This window comes from Pyrus communis, chromosome 10 (assembly GCF_041283825.1).
Source record: "Pyrus communis isolate YQ-2024b chromosome 10, ASM4128382v1, whole genome shotgun sequence".
NCBI classification, from domain to species: Eukaryota; Viridiplantae; Streptophyta; class Magnoliopsida; order Rosales; family Rosaceae; genus Pyrus; species Pyrus communis.
In genome coordinates this window covers 3,083,836-3,108,849 of record NC_142574.1, presented here as the reverse complement: position 1 = coordinate 3,108,849, position 25,014 = coordinate 3,083,836, and the positions used below count along the sequence as shown (strand labels likewise).

The window sequence follows — 25,014 nt, the reverse complement described above, 5'->3', positions numbered from 1 at the left end:
CTTTTTAGTGTAAAAATGTAGTTTTTGTTAAAATAAACAATATCGAGAGTTTTTCGTTAAAGTTCATTAAAATGTTACAAGTAAAATTTATACTAAGCGATCAACAAAGCAATATAAAAGCATATATAAATATATTATAATCTAAAATTATTCTACATCACTAACAATAATATTATTATAATAAGTAAAAACGGAAAAGCCGAAGGAGCTTTTCGTTTGTTTTTGGGCCTTAGCCCTTTTTTAGGCCCTTGACGTGTAGTTTGTAAGGTCAATTTTTGCTTTGTATTTATAGTGTGGGCCCTTGTTAGCCTTGTTCTGTAAATTTTCTATGGTAATAATATTAACCGTTTATACCCGGAAAAAAAAAAAAAAAGAAAAAAAGAAAAGAGAAAGAGTACGTGAATAGCGATTCTAGGGTTATTGTAAGGTTCATTTTTTTTGGGGTCAATGTGTAGTTGACTTCCTTTGCTAGTTCGATTCAAAAACCATCTGCCCCTGGTTCCATTTTGCAGTTCCGGTCAGACATGATCGGTGAACAGATGGAGAACCCGGGCAGCAAGTACGACGTGTTCTTGAGCTTTAGAGGTGAAATACGCAAGGGCTTCACGGACCACTTCTACCTTAGATTAAAAGACTACGAGTTCAGTGTCTTTCTGGACGAGGACGAATTGCCTAGAGGGGAACCTATAACAAAAAAACTGAAGCAAGCAATCAAAGAGTCCAGGCTTGCTGTCATCATGTTCTCAAAGGGGTATGCGGAATCGAGATGGTGTCTTGAGGAGCTGGTGGAGATCATGGAGTGCAGAAGAACTAAGGGTCAATTTGTTTTCCCGATTTTCTACGATGTTGATCCTTCAGATGTCAGGCATCAGACTGGTAGTTTTGCAACCGCGTTTCAGAACCATGAACAAAGGTTTACGGAAGAAAAGGTCCGGGAGTGGAGAAAGGCTCTTACTGCAGTTGCAGAGTTGAGCGGCGAGCATTTTCAAGTGAATAACGGGTAGTAACTTGCTTATTTCCTTTAACAAGTAATTCTTTGAATCGTTCTGTTTTTCAAAATATAATCGCAAAGCTTTGAAACTCTGATACGAGGATTAATATATAAACGCTTGATCTATCTCTCTAGATATTAGTGTGTTGGTGATGAATGTTTAGAAGTTTAACTAGTAAATCTTACATTTTCTTAAATATGAATTTTAATTCCAGGCGTGAAGCAAGGTTTATCAGGAAAGTTGTTGAGGAGATCGCTATGAAACTGCAGAATGGATGCTTAAATGTAGCCGCAAATCCAGTTGGAATAAATTCTCGCCTGAAAGAATTCAGTAATTATTTAGATGTTGGAGGATCAAATGTTGTTCGCATAATTGGAATTTGGGGGATGGGCGGACTAGGTAAGTCAACAATTGCGAAAGCCATTTTCAACACATACCAGCACAGGTTTGATGGTGCATGTTTTCTTGAAAATGTGGGAAATGAGAAATTGGTTGATTTGCAAAACATGCTTCTGTCTAAAATCTTGAGATCGGCCAACATAAATGTGAGTACAGTAGATGAAGGGACGGAGAAGATAAAAACAAGACTTGGCAACATAAGGGTTCTTGTCATAATTGATGATGTAGACAGTGTGGCACAGATAAATGCATTAGCTATAAAACGTGACTCATTTGGTCCAGGAAGTAGAATTGTTATAACAACAAGAGATCAAAATTTGCTAAAGACACCTGAAGTGGTGGATGAGGCATGTTCTCTACCAACAATGGATAACGAGGAAGCTCTTGAGCTCCTTAGTTGGCATGCGTTTGGAAAAAGTTCTCCTAATGAAGGATATCGCAAGGTCTCAAGAGAAGCTGTTGATTATTGTGGGGGTTTACCACTTGCACTTGAAGCTGTAGGTTCTTACCTATGCACAAAAACCACAAGTGAATGGACAGATGCATTGAAAAAATGGAAAAGAGTGCAGCCTAGCATAACTCACAAAATTTTTAAGGTAAGTTATGACGGGCTTACTGATGACAAGGTGAAGGATATATTCCTTGACATATCCTGTTTCTTTATTGGAATGAACAAGCACCATGTCCTGGCAATATTGGATGGGTGTGACAGTAATCCAGCAATAGGTATTAAGGAACTCGAGGAGCGATGCCTTGTAACTGTTGATCCAGAAGGCAATCTGATGATGCATTGTTTGATTCGAGACACAGGCAGAGAAATCGTACGTGCTAAATCCCCTAAGAAGCTTGAAAGTCGCTGTAGATTGTGGCATCATGAGGATGTAAAACACGTATTGACGAAAAAATGTGTAAGTACATCCTTAATCAAATTGCATTTAATACATGTTTGTAATAAATGAGAAAAAAGATTCTGATTTTATTTACTGAATTATTTGAAAATTATCCCTGTAACACACATGACTAATTTAGATTGTTCAAACAAAACTGATGTCTAAGCAAACTCTTGTCACTGATCCAGTACTGGTGCTCTGCACTGGTTAAAGTCTAAGCAAATAACCCTTGTCTTACTTTAGTTTCTTTTGCTTTCTAACAGGAAAAGAAAAAAATCGAAGGAATCGCATTAGATTTTTCAGAACCTGACAAGCTTAGCGTCAGTACAGAAGCATTCAGAAAGATGCTGAACCTGAGATTACTCAAAATAAGAGGTGTAAAGTTCACTGGAGACTGCAAACATCTTCCTGAAGAGTTAAGATGGTTAAGTTTGTCTGACTTTCCTCTGCAGGCCATACCAGAAGATTTTAATCAACCAAACGTAGTTGACATCGACCTGAGTTATAGCAATATAAAAGTCTGGAATGACAACGTGGTACGATACAAACCCAACCAAACTATCAATTCTTTCCACTTGGTTTTTTACATACCAACATCATGCTCTCTCTCTTCTATTTGAATTTTGATACTTGTTTTCCCTTTTTGTCTCACAGTCCCTTGAAAAGTTGAAGTTTCTCAATCTTGGTTATTGTGATCACCTGAAACAATCACCAGACTTTTCAAGAATCCCAAATATTGAGATATTGATTCTTGAAGCCTGTAAGCGTTTGTCCAAGATTCACCACTCTGTAGTAAAATTGAAGAACCTTAAGTATTTGTCTGTTGCAAAATGCAAAAATCTTCAGGAAATCCCAGATTTACCAACAAATTTGGAAATCCTGAAAGCGAATGAGTGCATTGCATTGAAAAAGATGCCAGATTTTTCAGAAATGTTGAGTATGGTAGAACTGCATCTGAATCACTCCCCCAAACTCACTAAGATTCTAGGCTTGCATAAGTCGTTAAACACCATGAGAAGGATTCATATGGAAGGGTGCACCAATCTCACTGCTGCTTTTAGAAAAGCAATCCTACAGGTCCTCTCTCTCTCTCTCTCTCTCTCTCTCTGCACCCATCCGTATACAGCTTATCCATACATGCATTTATTAACTTTTTGTACAAATCTTACTCCATGGCATAGGGATGGGGCGTGAGCAGAAATGGTGATCTTTTTTGTCCAGGAAATGATCTTCTATCAGGGTTTACATGCGTTGACCCTAAGGATGAAATAGTTTCTTCTCTTTTTATCCCCGGAAATGATCTTCCATCAGGGTTTACATACTTTGACCCTAAGGAAGAAATAGTTGTGCCGCAATGGTTTGGTGATGATGCAAAAGCATTGACTCTGTGCATCGTTTATTCTTGCGACGACTCCCAATCTAGTGATTCACTTTGCATCCGTGTTGGAAATCGTACCAAAGAAACTGAGATTTCAAGCTGTCCAATGTATGCCACCGTACTAAATCACCATGAAAGTTATATTTGGCTGGGACGTTTATCAAACAATACGCTCAATGTGAACGGTGGGGACAAGATAAATGTTGGTGCGCACTTTGTAGGACACGGGAGTACAGACGATATTCATCTCAGGGTGCAGAAAATAGGGGTTTACCTGGAGCAGGAAAATGTAGTCGATGAATTTTCCAATCCTATGACACTTTCCAGTGAGTATGACAAGGAGGTCAATCTTATGCAAGACAAGGTGAGACTCTCATCTGAGGAGAATCTGTCTCGTAAAAGACAGAGGTATGACAAGGATGTCAATCTTATGGAAGACCAGGGGAGACTCTCATCTGAGGAGAATGGATCTCGTAAAAGGCGGGGGTATGACAAGGATGTCAATCTTACGGAAGACGATGTGAGACTCTCATATGAGGAGAATCGATCTTGTAAAAGACTGAGGTCTAACGGTGTTGAAAGAAATGCACAAGAAATTGATGCCCCAATAAACAGCTGCATGGACTAGGAGAAAAAAAAGGTGCGTAAAACAGAACTGGAGCCATTAGAAGATTTTTTTTACTGAAAATATGAATTTAGTATCTGAGACTTAATTTTGTTGACATAAAACTCAATATAAGTTTTTTACTCGAATAAAACTCATTGACTAGAATACACATCAGCAAATTCATAGTTATGTTTGACTTTACACATTTAAAAATTTTTCGATGCCAAAAGTGTTACGAACTATTTTATTGAAATATTATATTTTATTCTCAAGACATGTGAAATGACTAATTTGCCCGAGTGAGTGTCTTAATTAATTTTCGAGCCTCAACTCGAAACTTATATTCTTATACTTTCTTAAATTTCATAACAATTTTCTCGAACGTTAGTTCAACATCGAAAACAGACCAGGAGGGCATAATTGTTATTTTTGCAACTATGGAGGGTAATTGGGTGATTTCATTTAAATTATTTTAAGCGGGATTAAACCCACCGCATCCGTTCCTCTCTCTTCCCTCATTTTCAGAACACTCTTTCTAAACTCTTTCTCTCGAACTCACTTTCTCTCTCTAGCAATGTATTACAAGCGTGAGGCGTGGGCGAGGCGTCCGAGGAATAGCCCAGCCTAGGTATGAGACCTAAATTTTTTAATATATACACTGAGCGTACACATGTTACATTAAAAAAGAAGAAGATTATTAATCAATAATCATTCTGAGCACATACATATTATAAATACATATACACATATATATACATATATTATATATATATATATATATAATAGATGATGAAAAGTACAATAAGCACATATATAACAATGCACGTAGAAAACACACACATCCATTATATAAAAAAATAAAAATCAGAAAAAAAAGGCAAAGAGATGATAGTGCAAGGAAGATGTATGAGACAATTAAAACCCTACCCAAAATTTGGGTTTGGGAGTAAAAAAATAAAAAATAAAAATCCCCTAAGGCACGCCTAGGCAGCTCTGGCAACGCCTTCCGCCCACTTCCTCAAAACAGAGACGGCAACCCTCAAGTCCAGCCTCACAGGGCGCCCAGGCGCACCCTAAGGTGAGCTTTTTAAAACATTGCTCTCTAGCACCAAGAGAAGAAAGCTCTCACTCTCTCACTTACCTTCACAAATCAAACCTAAATTTTACATATTCGAAGTCTGTGGGATGCAAGGATCACAATGGTAGTCTTGCATGTGAGATCGGTGCAGTGTGGAACTCGACACCATTGAACCCGAGAGCTTGAAGCTCTCAAACTTAACAAGGTGAGGCCTCTGTTTATCCTTTGAATTTCCGGGTTTAATCATGTTGTTTTTCACCCCGTTGTGTTAGTTTTATGTTGAAACTCGAGGGTTTCGACCTCTGCAATTTTCGGTACCTTCGAACCTAGCCCCATCGACGAATTCCGGTGAAATGCTGTTGAGTTTGAAGTCGGTGGGTGTCCTAGTACGTCTATTCTCTCCCAGTTGTTTTTGTGATAATTGGGATGAGGTTTTGAACTCCATAATCGAGTCCTAACCCCTGCATGCACCATATATCTTTTTCTAGTTCCCGGCGAGTGTGAACGGACGAACTTCGGCGAGTTCATGACTAGTGGTGCACGGACCCCGTTGGAATCGAACCCAGGTAATTAACCTAGTTGCATGTGAGTTTTTATCTTCACTCGTTGAAATCGAGGTGGATTTAACCTCTCATCGTCCTAAAAAGGGTCTAGGTAAGTTCCTGATCATATTTAGGACTAAATTACAAAAATTTTGGCATTCAAATCTTTCAAGTCGAGCTCGGATTGGTCCTAATTGAAATCTGGAATTTTCTTCTGTTTTCGGCGAGAATCCGGCAACCAGCGATGGTGACGAGTGACGATCATCTGTTAACCTTAATAGCAGGAACTGAGATTCCGTTATCTACTATCAGAGCAGGTATATTCCGTTAACTCACTTAAAACCTCATCATACCGACAATGGCAAGTGTGAAGTCTACTCGTCGAACTACGGCAGCGAGTACGACGTTGATGGCCCACGGCGGCGTGTGACGGTGCATGACACAATCGCTGCGGCACGTGCAGGACCCGTGACCTAGCCATGGGTTTTCGGTGTTCTGAATCACATGACTCGATCCATTTGTGCAAATTCATTGTAGTTTTTGGCAATTTTCCATAAATTGTTGATTAAAGATCAACTTAGCTTTATATGATTATTATAAGCTTATTAGAGGATCGAAAGAGTTTAGGCAAGGAGCCTATTGAGGAGGGACGCTTTACTTGTGAGTGGATTCCTTTGAAAACCTAAATGTTTTTACGATTATATATAAATAAATATATATATATATTTATATGCCTTTATATGCGGATGCATATTACTTATGTTAGTCTTTGATAAGACTTGTTGGAGCCGATTTTCCAGCACCGTGGAATGAAACTTGTAGATGAAGAACAGGCCAATACCGTGAGTCTGAGTGCCGTTCTCGGCATGGAGGCTCCCGATGCTTAAGTCAATGATTGTAGAGTGGTGTAAAGTGTATTTCTGGGGTGTGATGGGCTTACATGTGGTAAGGGGTCAACATGCATATTTATAGGCCTCCTGCGAAGTTGGTCCACGTCACTCAACATTCTCCTGCATGTTCGGGAATAAAGGGTCTGACGAGGTGACTGATCTGACATACGAACGCCACATTGGAGAAGGACACTTTGACTGTTCTCCATCGTGGGTGAGAGGAGTGGCTGCACCAGACTGTGTCACCTGGCACATCACGTGGCCCAGAAGATACTGTGGAGGCTAGCATGCGCAGCCTAGTACCTGAAGAGTTGGTGGAGTCTGTACTCTGGATTAACCTGGTTCACTCCGGAGTTGAGTATTTTGTATTTGATAATATCGGGGAATCACGTGATTAGATTGGTCCTCTTTGAGGTTAGGCTTAGCTTTCAATTCACTCTAAGTCTTGCCATAGGGTGCGGGCTTATGTTATGTCCACTTCAAAGAGGTGATATTTCGGGGTCTTATAAGACTTATGCTTGAATTGTATTTAGATGGTATCTTGAGATCATTGGTGATTTATTTTCACTGCATGGTTATCATATATATAGCTAGTTATGACCGTATGACTTATTGCATGTACCTTCTTTCTAGTAGAGACTAGAATGTGCTACTAGACGCTAGATATCGATTAGGTAGATGTCACTTCACCTGCTTGCTATACATTACGTTATTTGTGATTGATTTACTTTCTTTGATATGACGAGCAAGATTGAGTTGATCTTGACTACTATTATTTTAGTATTACTATGTATGTAGTTTTCACTTTATATGTTTTCAAAATAGGGACTATCATGTTGAATGATTTTAAATGTGATAAAACTGGTCCACTCACATTTTGTTTTGTCGACCCCTTCAGGACGTAAAGAGAATAAAGAGAACACCGGTGGTGACGAGTGGGCTTGGCAATGAGGCTTTCATCATTTGGATTTAGGGTGATGGTTCATTTACTGAGTTTTATCTTTATTTGTAATAGTTGTATGATCACACTTTTGATTATGCGTAACACTGCACTTTTATGTGTTTATAGTTGTGTGAAACTTCTAGCTGCTCTAATGTGATGTGATAATAACGAGAGTTAATCCCGAGATAATTTGTGTCCCCAAGTGGGGAGGTTGATAAGTGAACTTGTAGAAGCTTTGGATTTCTTAGTGATAAATGTTTTTGTTCAAATTCTTGCACATCATAAATATCTTACTATGGCTTTGTCATTAAGTTGGTCTATGATGTCATCTCTCAATGGGGTCATATGGTTAATTTAGTGTCGGCCAACACATTACAGGCCTATAACTTGTGTTATTGGGGTCGGGGTGTGTCAGTTTGGTATCAAAGCATGGTTAGGGAAAACATACATTTGCATTGTATGATGCAAGTAATTGTGCTAATTATTTAATGTCTACTTGGCAAATTATGCCGCCTAGGTGTGAATGTATTCCTATTCCGGGATTACAACAATTAACTAAGGCATTAGCCCAACTGATTCCAAATGTGAATCGTGATCGCACTTAGGCGAAAATTGCCGTGAGCCATTGTTGCCAAAATTAGATTAACTGAAATCAACCCAATTAAGTTCAAATTTTAATGCTTGCAAGTGTACGAATCGTAAAGTAGTATAGTAGGCAAGCATAAGATCATTCCAACTAAGATTGAAATAATTCTAATTATCTAACTTAATTTGTATTGCACTTGAATTGAAATGGAAAAATTGATGATTTGAGAAAGAACTTTGAAATTGTAAACGTAAATAATAATCAAATGAGCTTAAATAAATGACAAGAACAACAAAGAAATCAAATTATAAATCAATTACGATAGACATTAGAGCATCCGATTCACCATAACCAATCCAACTCAATTCCTACAGTTAATTATTAATGAGTAATCATCCAAATTGACAGTCTAGTTTCTTTAATTCATATAGTATCCATGATTACTATGTATACTCATATGTGCTAACAATCTGTGTCATCTAGATTACTAAACACACACGAGTTCATTAACGATTTGTGAACTACTTAAGAGACCGCATGAAACCTAGTGTATGGCATCCACATAAAGGAATTCATGGTACCCTATGCAAGACACTAAAACCGAATTAACAACATGATATCTGCGTTAACTTGCATCACATACACTCAACTCAAACCAAAGTGGTGGCCAATCACCAAGATTAAAACTAAGCTCATAAGCACATCAAAATGATACTCAAAGTGAATGAAAAATTCATAAATAATTAAATTGAGAAATTAAGAATTCATAGTTAGGCTACATTGTAGCCCTAGTGAAAAGAAATTAGTTCTGGAACATAATTGGAAATATTATTGAATTCATAAAATTGAAAGAAAAATAAGTTTAGAAAAGCCTGAAAATCTCTTGCTTTACTGCTGCCTTCTTCCCCTTGATCTCTACCTGTCGCAACCTTTTTCTCCTTTTCTTTCCTTGTTGAATGATGAGCAGTTTGCCTCACTTTAATTCCTCTTCTTTTTCTATTTCTTTAATGAATAATGACCAGCCAATTAACTATATTAATCAGCCGTTTGTTCCTTCTTTGTCTTGCCCGCTTTTGCTTTCTTCTTCTACTTGTCTTATTCTTGCTTTTCTTCTTCCCTCATTTCTTCTGTTTTTTCATTCTATCTTGCCCATTTTTGCTTCCTTCTTCTGCTTGTCTTATTCTTCCTTTTCTTCTTCCCTCTTTCATTCATTTCTTCCATAATGAGCAGCCCCAATTATCTCCAAATTAATGCCAATTGAACTCCAGCTGTTCTTTTTGGTTTCTTTTGTCTTTCCCCTTAACTTCCTTCTTTCATTCTCTGTAACTGACGAAGGTTAAAACCACAACCATAACCTTCATATTGCCCTCTTCAATTCTCTACTTGATTCGAAACGGTAATTGTATTTTCCAAATGGACATCCTCCAATTTTATTCCAATAAGTAACTTGCAAAGAGATTGAGGTAAAACAAATTTAAGCCACATGTATTTTCTAAATCTTAAATCCATAATCCACACTTCAATCATGGTCATAGGCATTTAACATACCACATGATTATATTAAAACTAAGAAATTAATATGATTTTGATCCTATTCATAAGTATGACTATAAAAACTCAAAGTCATATAATTCCTCTTGTTTAAATCCAACATGTCATCATAAAATGTAACTTTCAGGGTAAAATAAGTAATAAAATATGTGCTTATCAATCATGGTGCCTACTTTCTTGATGGTCGTGAAGCCGGGGAAGAAGTTGAATCTTGGTTGGAGCACATGGATGATGTCCTTGAGGTTATGAGATGTCCGGTGGACTAGAGAGTAAGCATAACGACTTTCTTCATGGTTGACAGTGCTAAGAATTGGTGGAAGACGAAGCGTCGCAACATTATGGCCGATGAGGTTTGGACTTGGGATCTCTTCAAATAGCAGTTCAAGAGTAATTTTTTTTAGTCCTGAGGTTCAAGCTATTAGGAGATGAGAGTTCTTGGCTCTTAAGCAAGAGCATATGTCTGTTGTCGACTATGAGCGAGAATTTCGGCAATTGGTAGAGTATTGCCCAGGTATTTGAGATAGTGCTGATGAGAAGAGAAAGCAGTTTATTTCTGGCCTTAATCCAGAGTTGTGCACTTATGCCGTTGTTAGTGACGGTGTCACTTATGAGACAGTTTTCCACACAGCTCAGCAAGTTGAACAAGTGATTAATTGGAAGAAGGAAAAGCAGATAGCGAAGGGTAAGCAAGCGAGCACTAGTCGTGGTGGATGATAGTTTAGTGGATTTAAGAGTAATTTCAAGGCCAAAAATATCAAAGAAGCATTTTCCATCGGCAAAATGAAGAGTAAGGCAAAGTTTAAGAAGAAAGGTCAGCTTTATGGGTCTACTAGCGGTGGATCTAACAATACTACACCTCGTGCCAACATGGGTTCTACCAGCAGTGGCTAATTCTTTGGCAACGGATCTTGGGGTGGCTTTTTTTTTAAGGACCACATACCTTTCTGCACTACTTGCCTCACATACCATCATGGTGAGTGTAGATCAGGTATGAGACTTTGCTTCAATTGTTGTTAGCCAGGACATTTTCAGAGGAATTGCCTTTATCCGAGGCAACATTCGGGGATATCTTACGAAATGACTCAGCAACTTGAACCTGAAGTTCCGCATAGTTCATATTAGTAACTTGCACCTTACCTTCTTATGGGTAGCAGTTTTTTTCAGCCCAGTTTGTATGCCTATCCTCTTATTCACCAGTTTTCTCAACCTGTTATGCCTTAAGTTCCACAATCTACTCCGCAATTTGTTCAGCAGAATACTTCTTAGGGACAGTCCAACAGTGGAGCTTTTGGTAGTTAGAGTCAGATTAACCGATGGCGTCGTCGGGGTCAGACTTTGAGATATCGTGGCAAACTTACTTCTAGTGGTTTGGGTGGCGCAACGCAGAATCATCTGTTTGCAATGAATTATCAACAGGCCCATAAGGATCCTAATGTTATCACTAGTACGTTGAATGTTTTTGGATATCTTGTTGGAGTTTTTTAATTGATCTGGGTACTACCATTTATTAGATCATGAATTTGGATTATCTATTCCTACGGGAGAAACTATTCGAATCAATTGGGAATTTAGAAATTGTTCGATCTTCGTGAGTGCAGTACTCAAGGAAGCGGATCTTGTACCCTTACATATGGTAAATTTTGACCTTATCTTGGGTATGAATTGCCTATTGAGACATCATGCTTGCATTGATTGTTTTTGGAAGTTGGTAATCTTTCGTCCACCTGGATGACCATATGTGGAATTCCAGGGCGAATGAAAGATCTTACCTAATAGTATTATTTCTTAATTTTGAGCTAAAAGGCTCTTGTCTAAAGGATATGCGGGATACATTGCTCATGTCATGGTTAAAGAAAAAGAAGTCCCTAATGCTGAAGATATGACGATCATAAATAAGGACCTCGATGTATTTCCGAATGATCTACCTAGATTGCCCCTGATCGGGAGATTGAATTCACCATCAATCTTTTACCAGGTACTAATCTCATATCTCTTACTCTGTATCATATGACACCTACCCAGTTAAGAGAATTGAAAATTCAATTACAAGAACTGGTTGACAGGGTTTTATTCAACCTAGTATCTCACCTTGAGGTGCTCTAGTTTTGTTTGTTAGGAAAAAGGATTGTAGTATATGATTGTGCATTACTATCATCAACTGAACAAGGTGACAATCAAGAATCGATATCTTCTACTGAAGATAGATGATTTGTTTGATTAACTCAAAGAGGCAGAAGTCTTTTCCAAGATTGATTTAAGATCGAGGTATCATCAATTGAAGATCCGAGCTGAGGATGTCCCTAAAACTGCATTTCGGACCTGGTACGGTCATTATGGATTCCTTGCCATGCCTTTCAGTTTGACAAATGCTCCTACGACTTTCATGGATTTGATGAATAGGGTTTTTCCAATCTTATTTAGACAAATGTGATGATCTTTATCAAAGATATCTTGACATATTCCAAGAGTGAACAAGAACATGTCTGGCTTCTAAGGTTGCTATTGGAAAGGTTACGAAAGAGAAAGTTGTTAGTTACTTAGGCCACATCATCTTGGCCGAGGGAATCTTTGTTGATCCCAAGAAAATTTTTGCCATTCTCAATTGGGAGCAGCCAAAGATTGTTACCGAGATTTGAAGTTTCTTGGGTTTGGTAGGATACTACCAAAGATTCGTGAAAGATTTCTCGTCAATTGCTGCCCCACTTACTAAGTTGACCCTAAAGGGTGTGACTTTTAAGTGGAATGAGGATCATGAGCATAGTTTTCAAGAACTTAAATATCACCTCACTCACACTCCAATACTTGTACTTCTTGACGAGAACGGTGAATTTGAAGTTTACACTTATGCCAACACACAAAGGCTTGGGCTGTGTTTTGATGCAGCAAGGATTTCACTACAAGGGGTTATTATGTTATGAAAAGCGAAGGTTTTAGAAACCCTTATTTTTGCCTACTCACGCTCTTTGTTTTGCACCTCTCCAGGGCTTAGTAGTTGGATTTTGTGGTGATGAGGGATCACTGGTGGTTCTGACATTTGCGTACAATAATGCACGAATTCTACCTCCTTTTAGTTGTATAATATCCATCCTAACTAGGATGAGAATATTCTTTTTTTTTTGTTGCAATGTTAACTATGCTCTGACACTGCATCATTGTAATAAGCGTTCATTCCTGCACTTCAGTCTTACTTATTAAACTATGCTTTGAAGTCTTAGTTATTATACTATGCTCTGACAGTGCATGTTATGGCTTTCACCATTCATTATGGTGTCAGCCAACATGCCTCGATTTCGATGTCTGCTTGGATACCCAAGTCAGGGTGTGTCAGTACTAACTTCCCAAAACTTCTTAAATATCTACTTAAAGGTTGGATTTCTCAAAACTTAGTAAGTATATTAGCACACTACCTGCAGGGACTCAAGCCCATATGTTGTTCCCAAACTTCCCAAATATATGTATATGTATATGTATATATGGGTTTGGATGATTTGGAGGCATGCTTTTTTGACACACATTTTGACACATTTTGACACATCTTTTTGTGGGGTCCACTCCGTAATGTCCTTTAACAACCCAACCGCCTGTCTTTTGTGTCTCCCTCTTAATGATCATCTCTATCAAAAACCACCCAAATTCATTTTCTTCAATACATTTGAATGTGTTAGTGGTTTTGGATTTATCTAATATTTTTTTTTTTTTAAGGATGATATATTGTTGATGAATTGAAATATACGCGGTTCAGATCCTTGAACAAAATTGCAGAATGTGAGCTACAAAAACTTGTGTTAAAAATGTGTCTCCAAATCCTAACCCTGTATATATGTATGTGTGGGTGTATATGTATGTATGTATGTATGTGTGTGTGTGTGTTTATACTCATAATTTTGTTGTAGACTTATTTAACTGAAAAATTATAGTGTGAGAGAGAAGGTGCGGTGGCAAGAAAGAGAAGGGAACTGATGAAGTATGAGGTGTGTGTTATCTCACTTCATTGTGCCTTGATTTATAGTAGTAAGGAAGGGAGAATCCTTGCCTTTCAAGTAATATGTCTAAAATAGGACATTATTTAAAAGATGCTATAGAATCTCAATAGGATTTACATAATCACATTCCAAACTAAACTAGGATTGCAACACTACCCCTTGAGTGTGTAAATACTAAAAAAAAAAAAAAATGTTGCATCAGGTCTTCAACGATGAAGTAAGTTCAATTGATGAAGTCATCGTTATAGTAAGGGAATGCAAGTCTTAAATTAAACGAAGGAATGCATAAGTAGTAAAATTCATAAAACCTCACTATGGTAAAACTCATAGTAGGATAAAAACCCAATTTCAGGAGAAAAATGAGAACTTACATTAAGTCAAAACTAAACACCTTTAAGACACAAGTAGAATGCACACAAGGGTATGACCAACCTAAGACGGTTACCTTGTTAAAACCTCATCATGTAGCAAAAACACAAAGGAAAATTGCACCTAAGCTTAGCTAAAAAAAGTACATTAAGATTAAGTGAATATACTTCTGTGTTAGACCAAATTTGTGCATCGCCGCAGGTGGTAGAGATGCACAAATCCGAGTAACCTGTAAAAGAACAAACAACCTTGAGAAAGCCAAAGATCGGGGGTGTGTGTTGGTCAAAGACTTTTTGACAGTCAAGTTAGTAAGTAAATATAAGACTCAAGCGGTGGGTAAGAGAGCTAAGAGTGCGATGACTGCGTTACCAGAGATAAACCCTATAAGAGGGTATACTATTTATACTAGTTGAGAGTGTGATTACTTGCGGCACATGCCAGTTTCTAGATTATAGGAATTCCAAGACATATAGGAAACCTGGCTGATTCCATGTTGAGTTAGGTTTATATATCTTGTAAAGCAAGAATGGTCATTCTCAACAAAGTAGCTTGGGCTTCACCTACTACTCTGGAACAGGATGATGGTGACCCCATCGCTCCGTTAATCCATCTCTGCTTGGAGTTGTTGAATCCATGACCAGACTTATGAGGTATTTGTATTTCATTCCGCCATACTTCCGCCTTAGAAAATCATGGTCCCACATTCTGGATTATCAAAGCCAATCCCTGGCCGGAAGTGTGTCGACGAGGACGTCGGGTCCCTAAGGGGGTGGATTGTGACATCCCACATCGCCCAGGGGAGTGATCCTTAAATGTATATTCCCATCCCTACCTAGCACGAGGCCTTTTGGGAGCTCACTGGCTTCGGGTTCCGTAGGAACTCCAAAGTTAAGCGAGAAAGGGGCTAAAGCAATCCCATGATGGGTGACCCACTGGGAAGTTGCTCGTGAGTTCCCAAAAACAAAACCGTGAGGGAATGGTAAGCCCAAAGCGGACAATATCGTGCTACGGTGGTGGAGCGGGCCCAGGAAGTGATCCGCCCCGCGCCGGGATGTGACATGGATACTCCCCTGAACTTGACAAAACTTTCAAATGAGAACTACAAGCAATTTAAAACAGATAATTTAAGCATATTAATTCCTTGAACAAGCTTCTAAAAGTAGGCTTTGGAAATGACTTGGAAAAGAGATTGGTCATTTTGTCTTAGGAACGGATTTGCTCGACTGCAATCTTCTGATGTTCTTGTTGCTGATGTGAAAAGAAGAATTTTGGCGCAATATGTTTGGTGTTGTCTAGTTTGATGTATCCCTTCTTAAACTGGTCAATACATGCTGTGTTATCTTTATATATTGTTGCAGGGACGTCAATGACAATGTTCGCAGGTGCTTCAAATATGTTCCATAATTGTCTCTTAGCCATAAGCGTTCAAGCGTTGCTTCATGCAAGGCGAGAATTTCAATATGCTTAAAAAAAAGTCGCAACTAAGGTCTTCTTGGTTGACCTCCACGATATTGAGGTGTCTATAATTGTAAATATATAACAAGCCTAGTGTATACGTGTAGGCATGTTACTATACCTTGCCAAAAGATTAATAGTGAAAGAGATGTCCGGTTTAATACATTGTGCTAAGTATAATAAAGCATCAATTGCAGTAAGGTATGGAAATTCAGGCTCTAAAACCTCTTCTTCATCCTCTTTAGGATGAAAATGATTTCGCTTTGCATATAATGTACGAACGACTATAGGAGTACTTGAAGACATCACTTTATCCTCATTAAAAACCACACTCTGAACAATGCTTGATCTCCAAGCAGAGACAATATCGAGCTTTTTCAAGATCTATCTTAAACTCTGCTTTTAAGTGCGAGGTAATTTTCTCAAGCTCTTTAGAAGTCTCAATGAGATTCATATCTGTGGAGCTAAAAATAATCCCAAAAATTCTAGATGCAACACGTGGAATTTTAGCCAAGAAAGACAAGATTACCTTTATTAAATGAGCAGGGCATATTTAAATTCCCATGAGCAGCTCAGCATCCCTGGACATGCAAGTAGCGGACTATAACTGCTCAAAGCTCCTATGCACATGGAAAAAATCAAAGGTAATGATAGGATTATCCCTAAATCCTAAATACATTCCCAATTGAAGACAAACCCTATCAAGTGAGTAATCCCAATCACGTTTATTCTAGGATATCTTCACAATTATTCCAAGATGTTAGTTACACAATATCTTGGGAATATTCTCACCAAATTTAACCCTAAAGGCCGACCACCTCTCTTATAAAAACCCTATTTCTCCACAAAAAATGGGTAAGCTTTTCTATAAACAGAAAACCCTAAACACTCACTCTTTTCAGAGAAACAAACTTTGGCATCGGAGATGTTGAAAGTGTGCCCACAAATGTCACTCATTTGATGTAACTACTCAATATGTTAAACTATTATTTGGTTAATGAAGAGCAAAGCTTATTGTTAATCACCGTTTATTGTCTTTAAGCAATAGGGGAATCCAAGTGTATTTGTTCTAAGAGAAAAGTGATCTAAGTAAGTTAACTTAACGAGACCTTTCTCTTATGTTCATTCCTAAAACGTTCCTAGCCATACGATTGTCAACTGGGCATTGACAATGTGCTAAGGTTATATGTGTTATGTTGACTCAAGTGTGAGTATGACTAGTCTAATGTCATTTAGTGTTGCACACTAAGACAAACACATAGGTGCTCAAAAGGGTAATTGAGTACATTGAACAACGATCAAAAGAGAGTTTGAACATACATGTCATGTAAGAGTTAATAAGTTGCAATACGCAAAGTAGTCATTTGACATGAGGCATCATAGTTTTCTGATGGTTAAAGATCTTCGACTATGTCAAAGGCATTCCATTGGGAGTGTCCATGACATTGTTGGGGTCAAGCTATCTAGTCATGTAGGCATGTGAATGCACAACAAAAGATCTCTAACCTTCCATGGTGGAAGGAGAATACTTTGAGATATGATTTGGGAGTCTTTGGCCGAAGCATATGAATATAAGTTAGGAAGAATGTTCCAAATTATATTCAATTGAATCATATAGCGAAGTATCACATTTGATAGTAGACATGAAACAAATGATCACTTAAACAATGTGATCAAGAGTATTGTATTAGAGAAAGAGCGTATTGCATTGTAGTTGTAACTGGATGGGTTCTCCAACCACTTCTACTTAGCTTGGGTAGTCATGACATACTGTTAGGTATCACTCATGATTTAGGAAAGCCCTGAAGATTAACAATTACTAATCTTCATCAAATAGAGAATTGAAATGTGATTTCAATTCACAATTGATCTAAGTTTTGTTATAGTTTGTCATAGTTTAGTTGTTTTAATACTCACACCTTTATTCCAACATCTTTAAAACATTTCAATTTCATACATTTACCTATCATTTTATTTCAATTTCATACATCTATTAGAAAATCTGTTGAGCAAACTGTTAAGTGATGACATGGCAAATATGAGATCCCTATTTGTGCTGACGTGACTACCACATTTGTGCCACGTGGCTAAAAACTTAATAAAATTTTTAAAATATTAAAATAATTATTGAAAAAAAAAAAAAAAAAAAACTAAATCCCTTTTTTTCCTCAGAATCCCCACCTGTGCCCACCCCCCATCACCCACCCCTTCCTCCATTTTCCTCTCCGTCGAGGACCAATAACCAATCTCTTCTCTTTCTATCTCTGTAAGTTTTCTGATAAATCGCTCGCCGTATTCCGTCAATCTGTTGCTCAAAGGCTCAAACAACCCTAACAGGTCCAGCCTGGCCGACAACGAAATCAATCGAACGCGTTCAAGGTCGTCATGCCCTTTGCTCCTCGTTACATTTGCCAATTTTGGCGTCGTCCGTCGAAAGTCTTTATAATCGCTTCAGATTCGATGACATCCATCTGCAGCTGGAAAAGTAATCCAGCTCGATCACAATTAAAGAGAGAGGTGAAACACAAAATTGGATGCGGAAAATGGGGAATTAGGAATTTCTGGTTAAAGAAAGAGGTGCAGAAGTCATGGTAAAAAGGGGTGGTGATGGGAGAAGGGGGTGTTTGGTGGGGAAAACGAAGAGGATCTGGGGTTTTTTTTTTTTTTTTTTAACTTTTTCTTTAAATAATAATTTTAATATTTTAAAATTTTTATTAAGTTTTTAGTCGTGTGGTACAAATGTGGCAGCCACGTCAGCACAAATGGGGATCCCATATTTGCCACATCATCACTTAAGGGTTTACTTAACAGATTTTCTAACGGATGTATGAAATTGAAATGTTTTAAAGATGTAAGGAATTGAAATTGATCTCAAATCTGGGGGGGGGTAAAATGTAATTTACCCTATAAATAATGTCTAGTTCTTGATCCAGTTTCATAAATAGTGTATAGTCTTGTTTCATAAATAGTTTCCACCAACTGGCTTAGTTTTAGAAATAGTGTCTAATTCTTGGTTTCGTTTCATAAAGAGTGCCTACTTATCGGTCCAGTTTCATATGTAGTGTCTACTTATTGGTCAAGTTTTGTAAATAATGCCTAATTTTTTTGTTAAGTTTCAAAAAGTTTGAAACTTAGATTTTTTTTGGTCTTGTAAAAACACCCATTTTGCCGAAAATGATGAACCCAGAAGTGATAATTTAGATCAAATTGTGAAATCCCACAAAAAAAAAAAAAAAAAAAAAAAAAATGAGAGGCTGCCAGATGGCAGCAAGAAAAAGAAAACAAAAAAAGTGGGGGGAAGGAGCGCTGCCAGAGGATGGCAAGAAGGAGGGGGACGAATGAGGAAGAGAGAACATGAGAGAAAGCAGGGAAGTGGGCAAATCGGGGAAGGAGAGAGAAATGAGGGTGGCAAATAAGGGAAAGCAAGGAGGGAAATTGAGAGAAAAGTGGAGCACGGGATCATATTCCCTCTCCCACCAGCTACCTGTCCTGTTTGGGCAGCTTTCCGTCGCTTTTTTGCCATTTTTCCAACAAATTAGACCGATCCACCACTTCCAATCATCATCTAGTCCCTCCCTCTTCCATTTCCACCCAAAATTTGAAGAAATTAGGTTGTAAATTGGTAAAAAGCCGTCAAAGGGTGTGACGGGTTCATGGGAAGATTCCTCAAATCCTGAAGCTAAATCCTTTAATTACCACCACCAAAACACTCATCTGGAAGCCAGGAACAAAGCCCAAATAGGTTTGGCGGCAGTGGAGCACCAGTGGTGATGCATCGAGGCACACCCATTTCTATAGTTTTGGCGGGTTCGAGGGGAATTGGGGCTTTCCCCGGTCAATTGGACTTAGCCACAGGTATGAAACTTGCTCTACTCATTGAGACCTTCATTTCTCTAAAATTTGAGAATCTTTGAAAAAAGTCGAATTTTTCTGGCGAGTCATGGGTCGACGCATCCCCTGACCATCCTAGGCTAAATTGGATACCCTAATTCCACATGTGAAGTCCGATTGGCAAAATCTCATCATTTGAACATAGTTTTGATAGAGACCGCCACTTGATTATTATGTGAATCGACGATTCGACCGTTGGATCATCATTAAACTTTAATTCATTTTAGAACTTAATATTTGATGACATTAGAAATTTACGAATCGAGAATCTGATGTACGGATCTTTCCGAATTGGATTTGTAAGTTCGTAAAATAAAATGTTGACCGCCAATGGAATTTGTGATTGGCGGGGATCCAACCTTCGGATCACGATGATAATTTAGTATATTGTTCTATGAGCATAATGAGGACCTTAGGAAGTTACGGATCCGAAATCTGATGTGCGGATATTCCGAATCGAATTACGTAGAGTTGTGGACCCTATTGTTGACCGAGACTTGACTTTTGGTCAACATGTCTTGAAACGTTCTAAATCATAATATTAGTACTATGGGACACTAAGTGAAGTCTACTGGGCCTACATTGGTTAGAGAGTGACTTGAATATATGTGATATGGTTATTGCCTTAATTTCTTATATTAATATCATTTGTGGATATGACTTGGTTTTAGAAATATGATTTCTATTGAAATATGATTTTTTTATATATCTAGCCATAGACCTATATTTGTTAAACGTGATTTGGCTTGTCTACTAATGATGACTGGGATATATATATGTGTTTATTTATTTTCTTGATGACATGAATTATGTGTATGATAAAGGTTATGACAATGTGATCCATGCATCCTATTAGAAGATTTTGTGAAACTTATATGCTTGTGTGACATATTAGTTGGTGGCTATGAGAAGTTGATAGTATAAGTGACTATGTTGTAATTTATAGGGGTTAAGGTAGTGATAGGTTGAGTGATCCAGAATTGGGTATCCGCTGGGATTCCGTTAAGTGATGGTTTAGAATCCCTTCTACTCCACAATTTCATTGAGTGATGGTCTGAAATCCCTTCTACTCCACGATTTCGTTGAGTGATGATCCAGAATCGTATCCACTTGGATTCCGTTAAGTGATGGTTCGAAATCGTATCCATTTGGATTATGTTGAGTGATGGTTCGAAATCCTTTCTACTCCACAATTCCGTTGATTGATGGTCTAGAATCGTATCCACTTGGATTCCATTGAGTGATGATCCAGAATCCATTGTAATCCACGGTTCTGTTAAGGGATGGTCTAGAATCGTATGCACTTGGATTTCGTGGAGTGATGGTTCAAAATCCTTTCTACTTCACAATTCCATTGATTGATGGTCTGGAATCGTATCCACTTGGATTCCGTTGAGTGATGATCCAAAATCCATTCTACTCCATGATTCTGTTGAGTGATGGTCTTGAATCGTATCCACTTGGATTCCGTTTAGTGATGGTCCGGAATCATATCCATTTGGATTCCGTTGAGCGATGGTCCAAAATCCTTTTTACTCCATGATTCCGTTGAGTGATGGTCCAGAATCATATCCACTTGGATTCCGTTGAGTGATGGTCCGGAATCGGATCCACTTGGATTCCGTTGAATGATGGTCTAGAATCCCTTCTACTCCACGATTTTGTTAAGTGATCATTCGGAATCGTATCCACTTAGATTTCGTTGGGCGATGGTTCGGAATCCCTTCTACTCCATGATTTCGTTGATTGATGGTCTGAAATCGTATCCAGCTTGGATTGCGTTAAGTGGTTGAAATCGAATCATTTGACTTGTTGGTTCCTTGGATTTGATTTCGTTGAGTGGTTGAAATCGAATCATTTGACTTGTCGGAATCCCTTCTACTCCACGATTTCATTTGACTTCTTCCAATTTCTTTGAGCTTAAATGTCATCTTGGAGAAATTTTTTCTTGTGCCCGTAACACAAGTGGTACACCACGTGTTATTGTATAAGTGGTGAGAAACTTTATTTTTTATGTTATTAATTTTTAACTTAAAATCTCACCATATGTATAGAGACATGTAGTGTACTATCCGTATTCTGTACACATTGAAAAGTCTCTCGTCATCTTGATTACTTGATAGGAGCATATTTATGCGCCTTAGTTTGCTTGTTTTCTTGCATTTATGTTGCTAGTACTTAGTAATTTTAGTACTTTAAGCTATTTTCGTGTGTTTGTAGGTCCAAAGGGCTAAAGGAGCAAGAAAGTGCATTTTGGAGTAGTTTGGGGCATTAAATGGATTGCATATGCTTAAAGCCAAGTAGATGGACGAAATTGAAGACCAAAGGAGGCTAAGAATGAATAAAGAGATGAAGAAATGAAAATGAAGAACAAAGAGTTCAAAATTGGAAACCAAAGTTTCTATTCTTGGCTTAGAAGTTTCCTAATCCTACCTCACTTATGTTCCAACCAAAAAAAGGTTCCAAAACATGTTAGGTTGCTAAATAACATGTTTCAAGAAATCCTAGAACCTGCCATAGAGGTTGCCGCACCTACCTATGGATCCCTTATTCCTTGCTGCACAAGGTAGCCTAAATCCTTGACCCTATTTCTACCACTCTAGGCCACACCATTATTTTTCATTGATTCTCTAGACAACCCTTCATAGTTTCTGACCCTTATCACCCTTTGCCACACCATACATTTATCATAACCATAACCATACCTTCCCCCTTGCATTCCAGCCACTCCACATTCATCACCAACACAATCATCAACAAAAGAACCATCTAACCTGTGCATTCCCCTTCATTCCAGTCATTCCACATGCATTTCCAACCTAGCAGCACCCCTTTAATCATTCACCCTAGCTGTTTTTCCACTCTCTCCCATTCTTTAAATCAGCCACATGCACATTCACCCCTTTCTCCACACCTTGCCGTGCACATGCATTCATAATTATTCACCCTAGCTTGCAGCCACATGCTTTCCCATTTCTTTAAATCAGCCACATGCACCCAAACAAGCCTTTGCCGTGCATAACCTTGGCAATTCCAGCTTTCCACCAAGCAACCTAGCTGTCATCTCACATGCATTCCCTTCATTATTTCAGCCACATGCACCCATAATCATTGAGCCACATGCAATCTTAATCATTCAGCCACATATTCTCCCATTCTCCCTATAAAACCATGCATTCCCTCACCAACAAGGAGGACTGGCCTTTGGCCGTGACTTCCCCTTCATTTCCAGCATCTACCCATTCATTACACACCATCTTCCCCTTAGAATTCCTTAGCCGTGCATCAGCCATTCACACCAACACAATCCTTGGTGCCGTGCCTTCATCCACCATTCCAGAAATTCATACACACTTCACACCATCACACAACCATTCCTCCATACAAATACCAACCCAAAACCTATCCTTAGACCTTGTGCCGCAACAAAGAGGAAGAGAAGAGGGCCTAAACGTTCATACAATTCAAGTTTGAGTTGTTGGAATGTTTAGGTGTTTCTTTTCCTTTGATTTCAATGTTTAAATTCAATTCTCTTTGTCTTGTACGTATGAGGAACTAAACCCCCCCTTGGCTAGGGGGGGATTCGAAATACATGTTTATGCTTGCAATATGATTTGATTACTTCTAATTGCGTTTCATAAGTTGTGATTTCAATTTACTTATCTATGTGAATTAAACTGATTTGTGTGTGTTGGTTGAGAGTGCACGCTTAATTATCATGCGTAAATCTAATGCTAGGATATAAGGAAGTTTCACCTAATCGTTACAAACTTATATTCACAAGTAGTAAAGGTTGATGATCTCAATCGCGTTAAGTAAATTCTTGGCATAAGTTTCATGCAATTCATAGTAACGAATGCTTCGTCAATGCTTATGGTTTTCAAAGAACTTAATGATTCTTGCTTGTATCTCTATTATGCAATTCATATAGGGAACTTGTGGGGAATGCTTTGGGTTGTCGTATGCAATCATCCAATTCAATAACGTTAGGAAAATCTGAGGGTTAATTAGTGCAATTCACGGTTAATCTGGGGCGTTGAGAATTCATGGTTTATTGAAAAGCAATTGGAAATCGTTTTATATGCAAGTATAACATGTGTGGAGATGAACCCCTTAGCTAGCTTCCCATCCATTCAATTCTATCACAAATTCATCTTTACAATCTGCCTTTAATTACAATTTGTTCATTTAGTTTAATTTCGTCAAAACCTCAATCCCCCTTTACTTTAGTGTCCAATTTAGTTAGAAAGTGTCTTAGTTTGTGTTTATAAGTGTTTTGATTCAATTTGTTACACAAATTCATCCAGATTCACCAAAGTGCTCAAAACTGCCCAGAAAGTGTTTTTAGGGCAGTTTTGAGTGTTTTGGGGCTGTTTTGAGTCTTTTGATTTGTTTTAGTGTTTTAAGTGTTTAGTTTTGCATTCTTTGAGTCTAGTTTAGTGTTTTAAACTTTATTTTACGTTTTTGAGTCAGTTTCCAAGTGATTTTGCAATCCCTCCTAATCCCCGGTTAAGAACGATCCCTACGTATATCTATACTACAATTGTCAAAAAGAGGGTTTAATTTGTGTGCGTATAATTCACGCATCATTACTATTAGGAAACAACACCACAAAAAATAAAACTGAGAAATGTAATTTAATTTGAAGTCTTTTTCTTATTCTAACAAATACTCTTAATGATAGCTGGCAACGGGAGAAAGGAGAGTGTGAAAGAGAGGAAAAGGGGTAGGAGGTATGTGCGCCCAGCGCGAGTTGTATTTTTTTATTTTTTATTTTTTTTCTTTTATTTTTATTATTAAATAAAATTAATAAATAATTTTTTATTAAAATGAAAAAAAATGCACCGAAAAGCCGCACTTAAGGAGCAAGTGGACAACAAGTGGATGGGAATCAGAAAGAGACATCCACTGCCTACTGCTAAAACCTTACCGACTCACGTAGCTTTCAAACGTTTGTCACGATTAGTCATCATTATTATTCATCATGGCTAAAACTAATTAGCATTTGGCCATCTTCGATTGAAAGAGGGTTAGAAGCTTCTTTTAGACTTATAATCGTTCAAGAAATTAATATTTTAATAAACAATGGTGAGGATCTGTATTTTCAAAAATAATTATATATAATGTGTTGTATATATTTATTAATTTCAGAAAGTTTTGTATTCCTTCTTATTTAATCGTTAATTCCTTGATTTCATTTTTCTATACTCTAATTTACTATTATTTTGAACCAAATACGTTCAGTACATCATTACGGTAGTATTTGAACTATATATTCATATTATTCATTTTCTTTTCTTTTACATTATTTTATTAAGTTGTTTGTTATATTCTAATTGGACCAAAACCATAGCCAATTAAAGGGCTTTTACATCATTCCTATCGAAGAATTAGCTGACTTTGTATAGCTATAAATAGAAACCCAGGGCTGTAGAGTGGTGCAGTCTGTGTACCGCGTAA

At 37.8% G+C, this 25,014-nt stretch overlaps 1 protein-coding gene across 1 annotated transcript; it reads left to right on the top strand.

Moving 5' to 3' along the window:
- Positions 1-421: 421 nt before the first annotated feature.
- On the top strand, positions 422-7,988 carry LOC148693373 (disease resistance protein RPV1-like). Its single transcript, XM_088678372.1, has 6 exons — positions 422-1,000; positions 1,207-2,299; positions 2,545-2,817; positions 2,936-3,358; positions 3,463-4,299; positions 7,675-7,988. Exons 1-5 carry the CDS (start codon positions 525-527, stop codon positions 4,285-4,287), a joined length of 3,090 nt encoding a protein of 1,029 aa, XP_088534498.1. The 5' UTR covers positions 422-524; the 3' UTR covers positions 4,288-4,299; positions 7,675-7,988.
- The last annotated feature ends 17,026 nt before the right edge of the window (positions 7,989-25,014 follow it).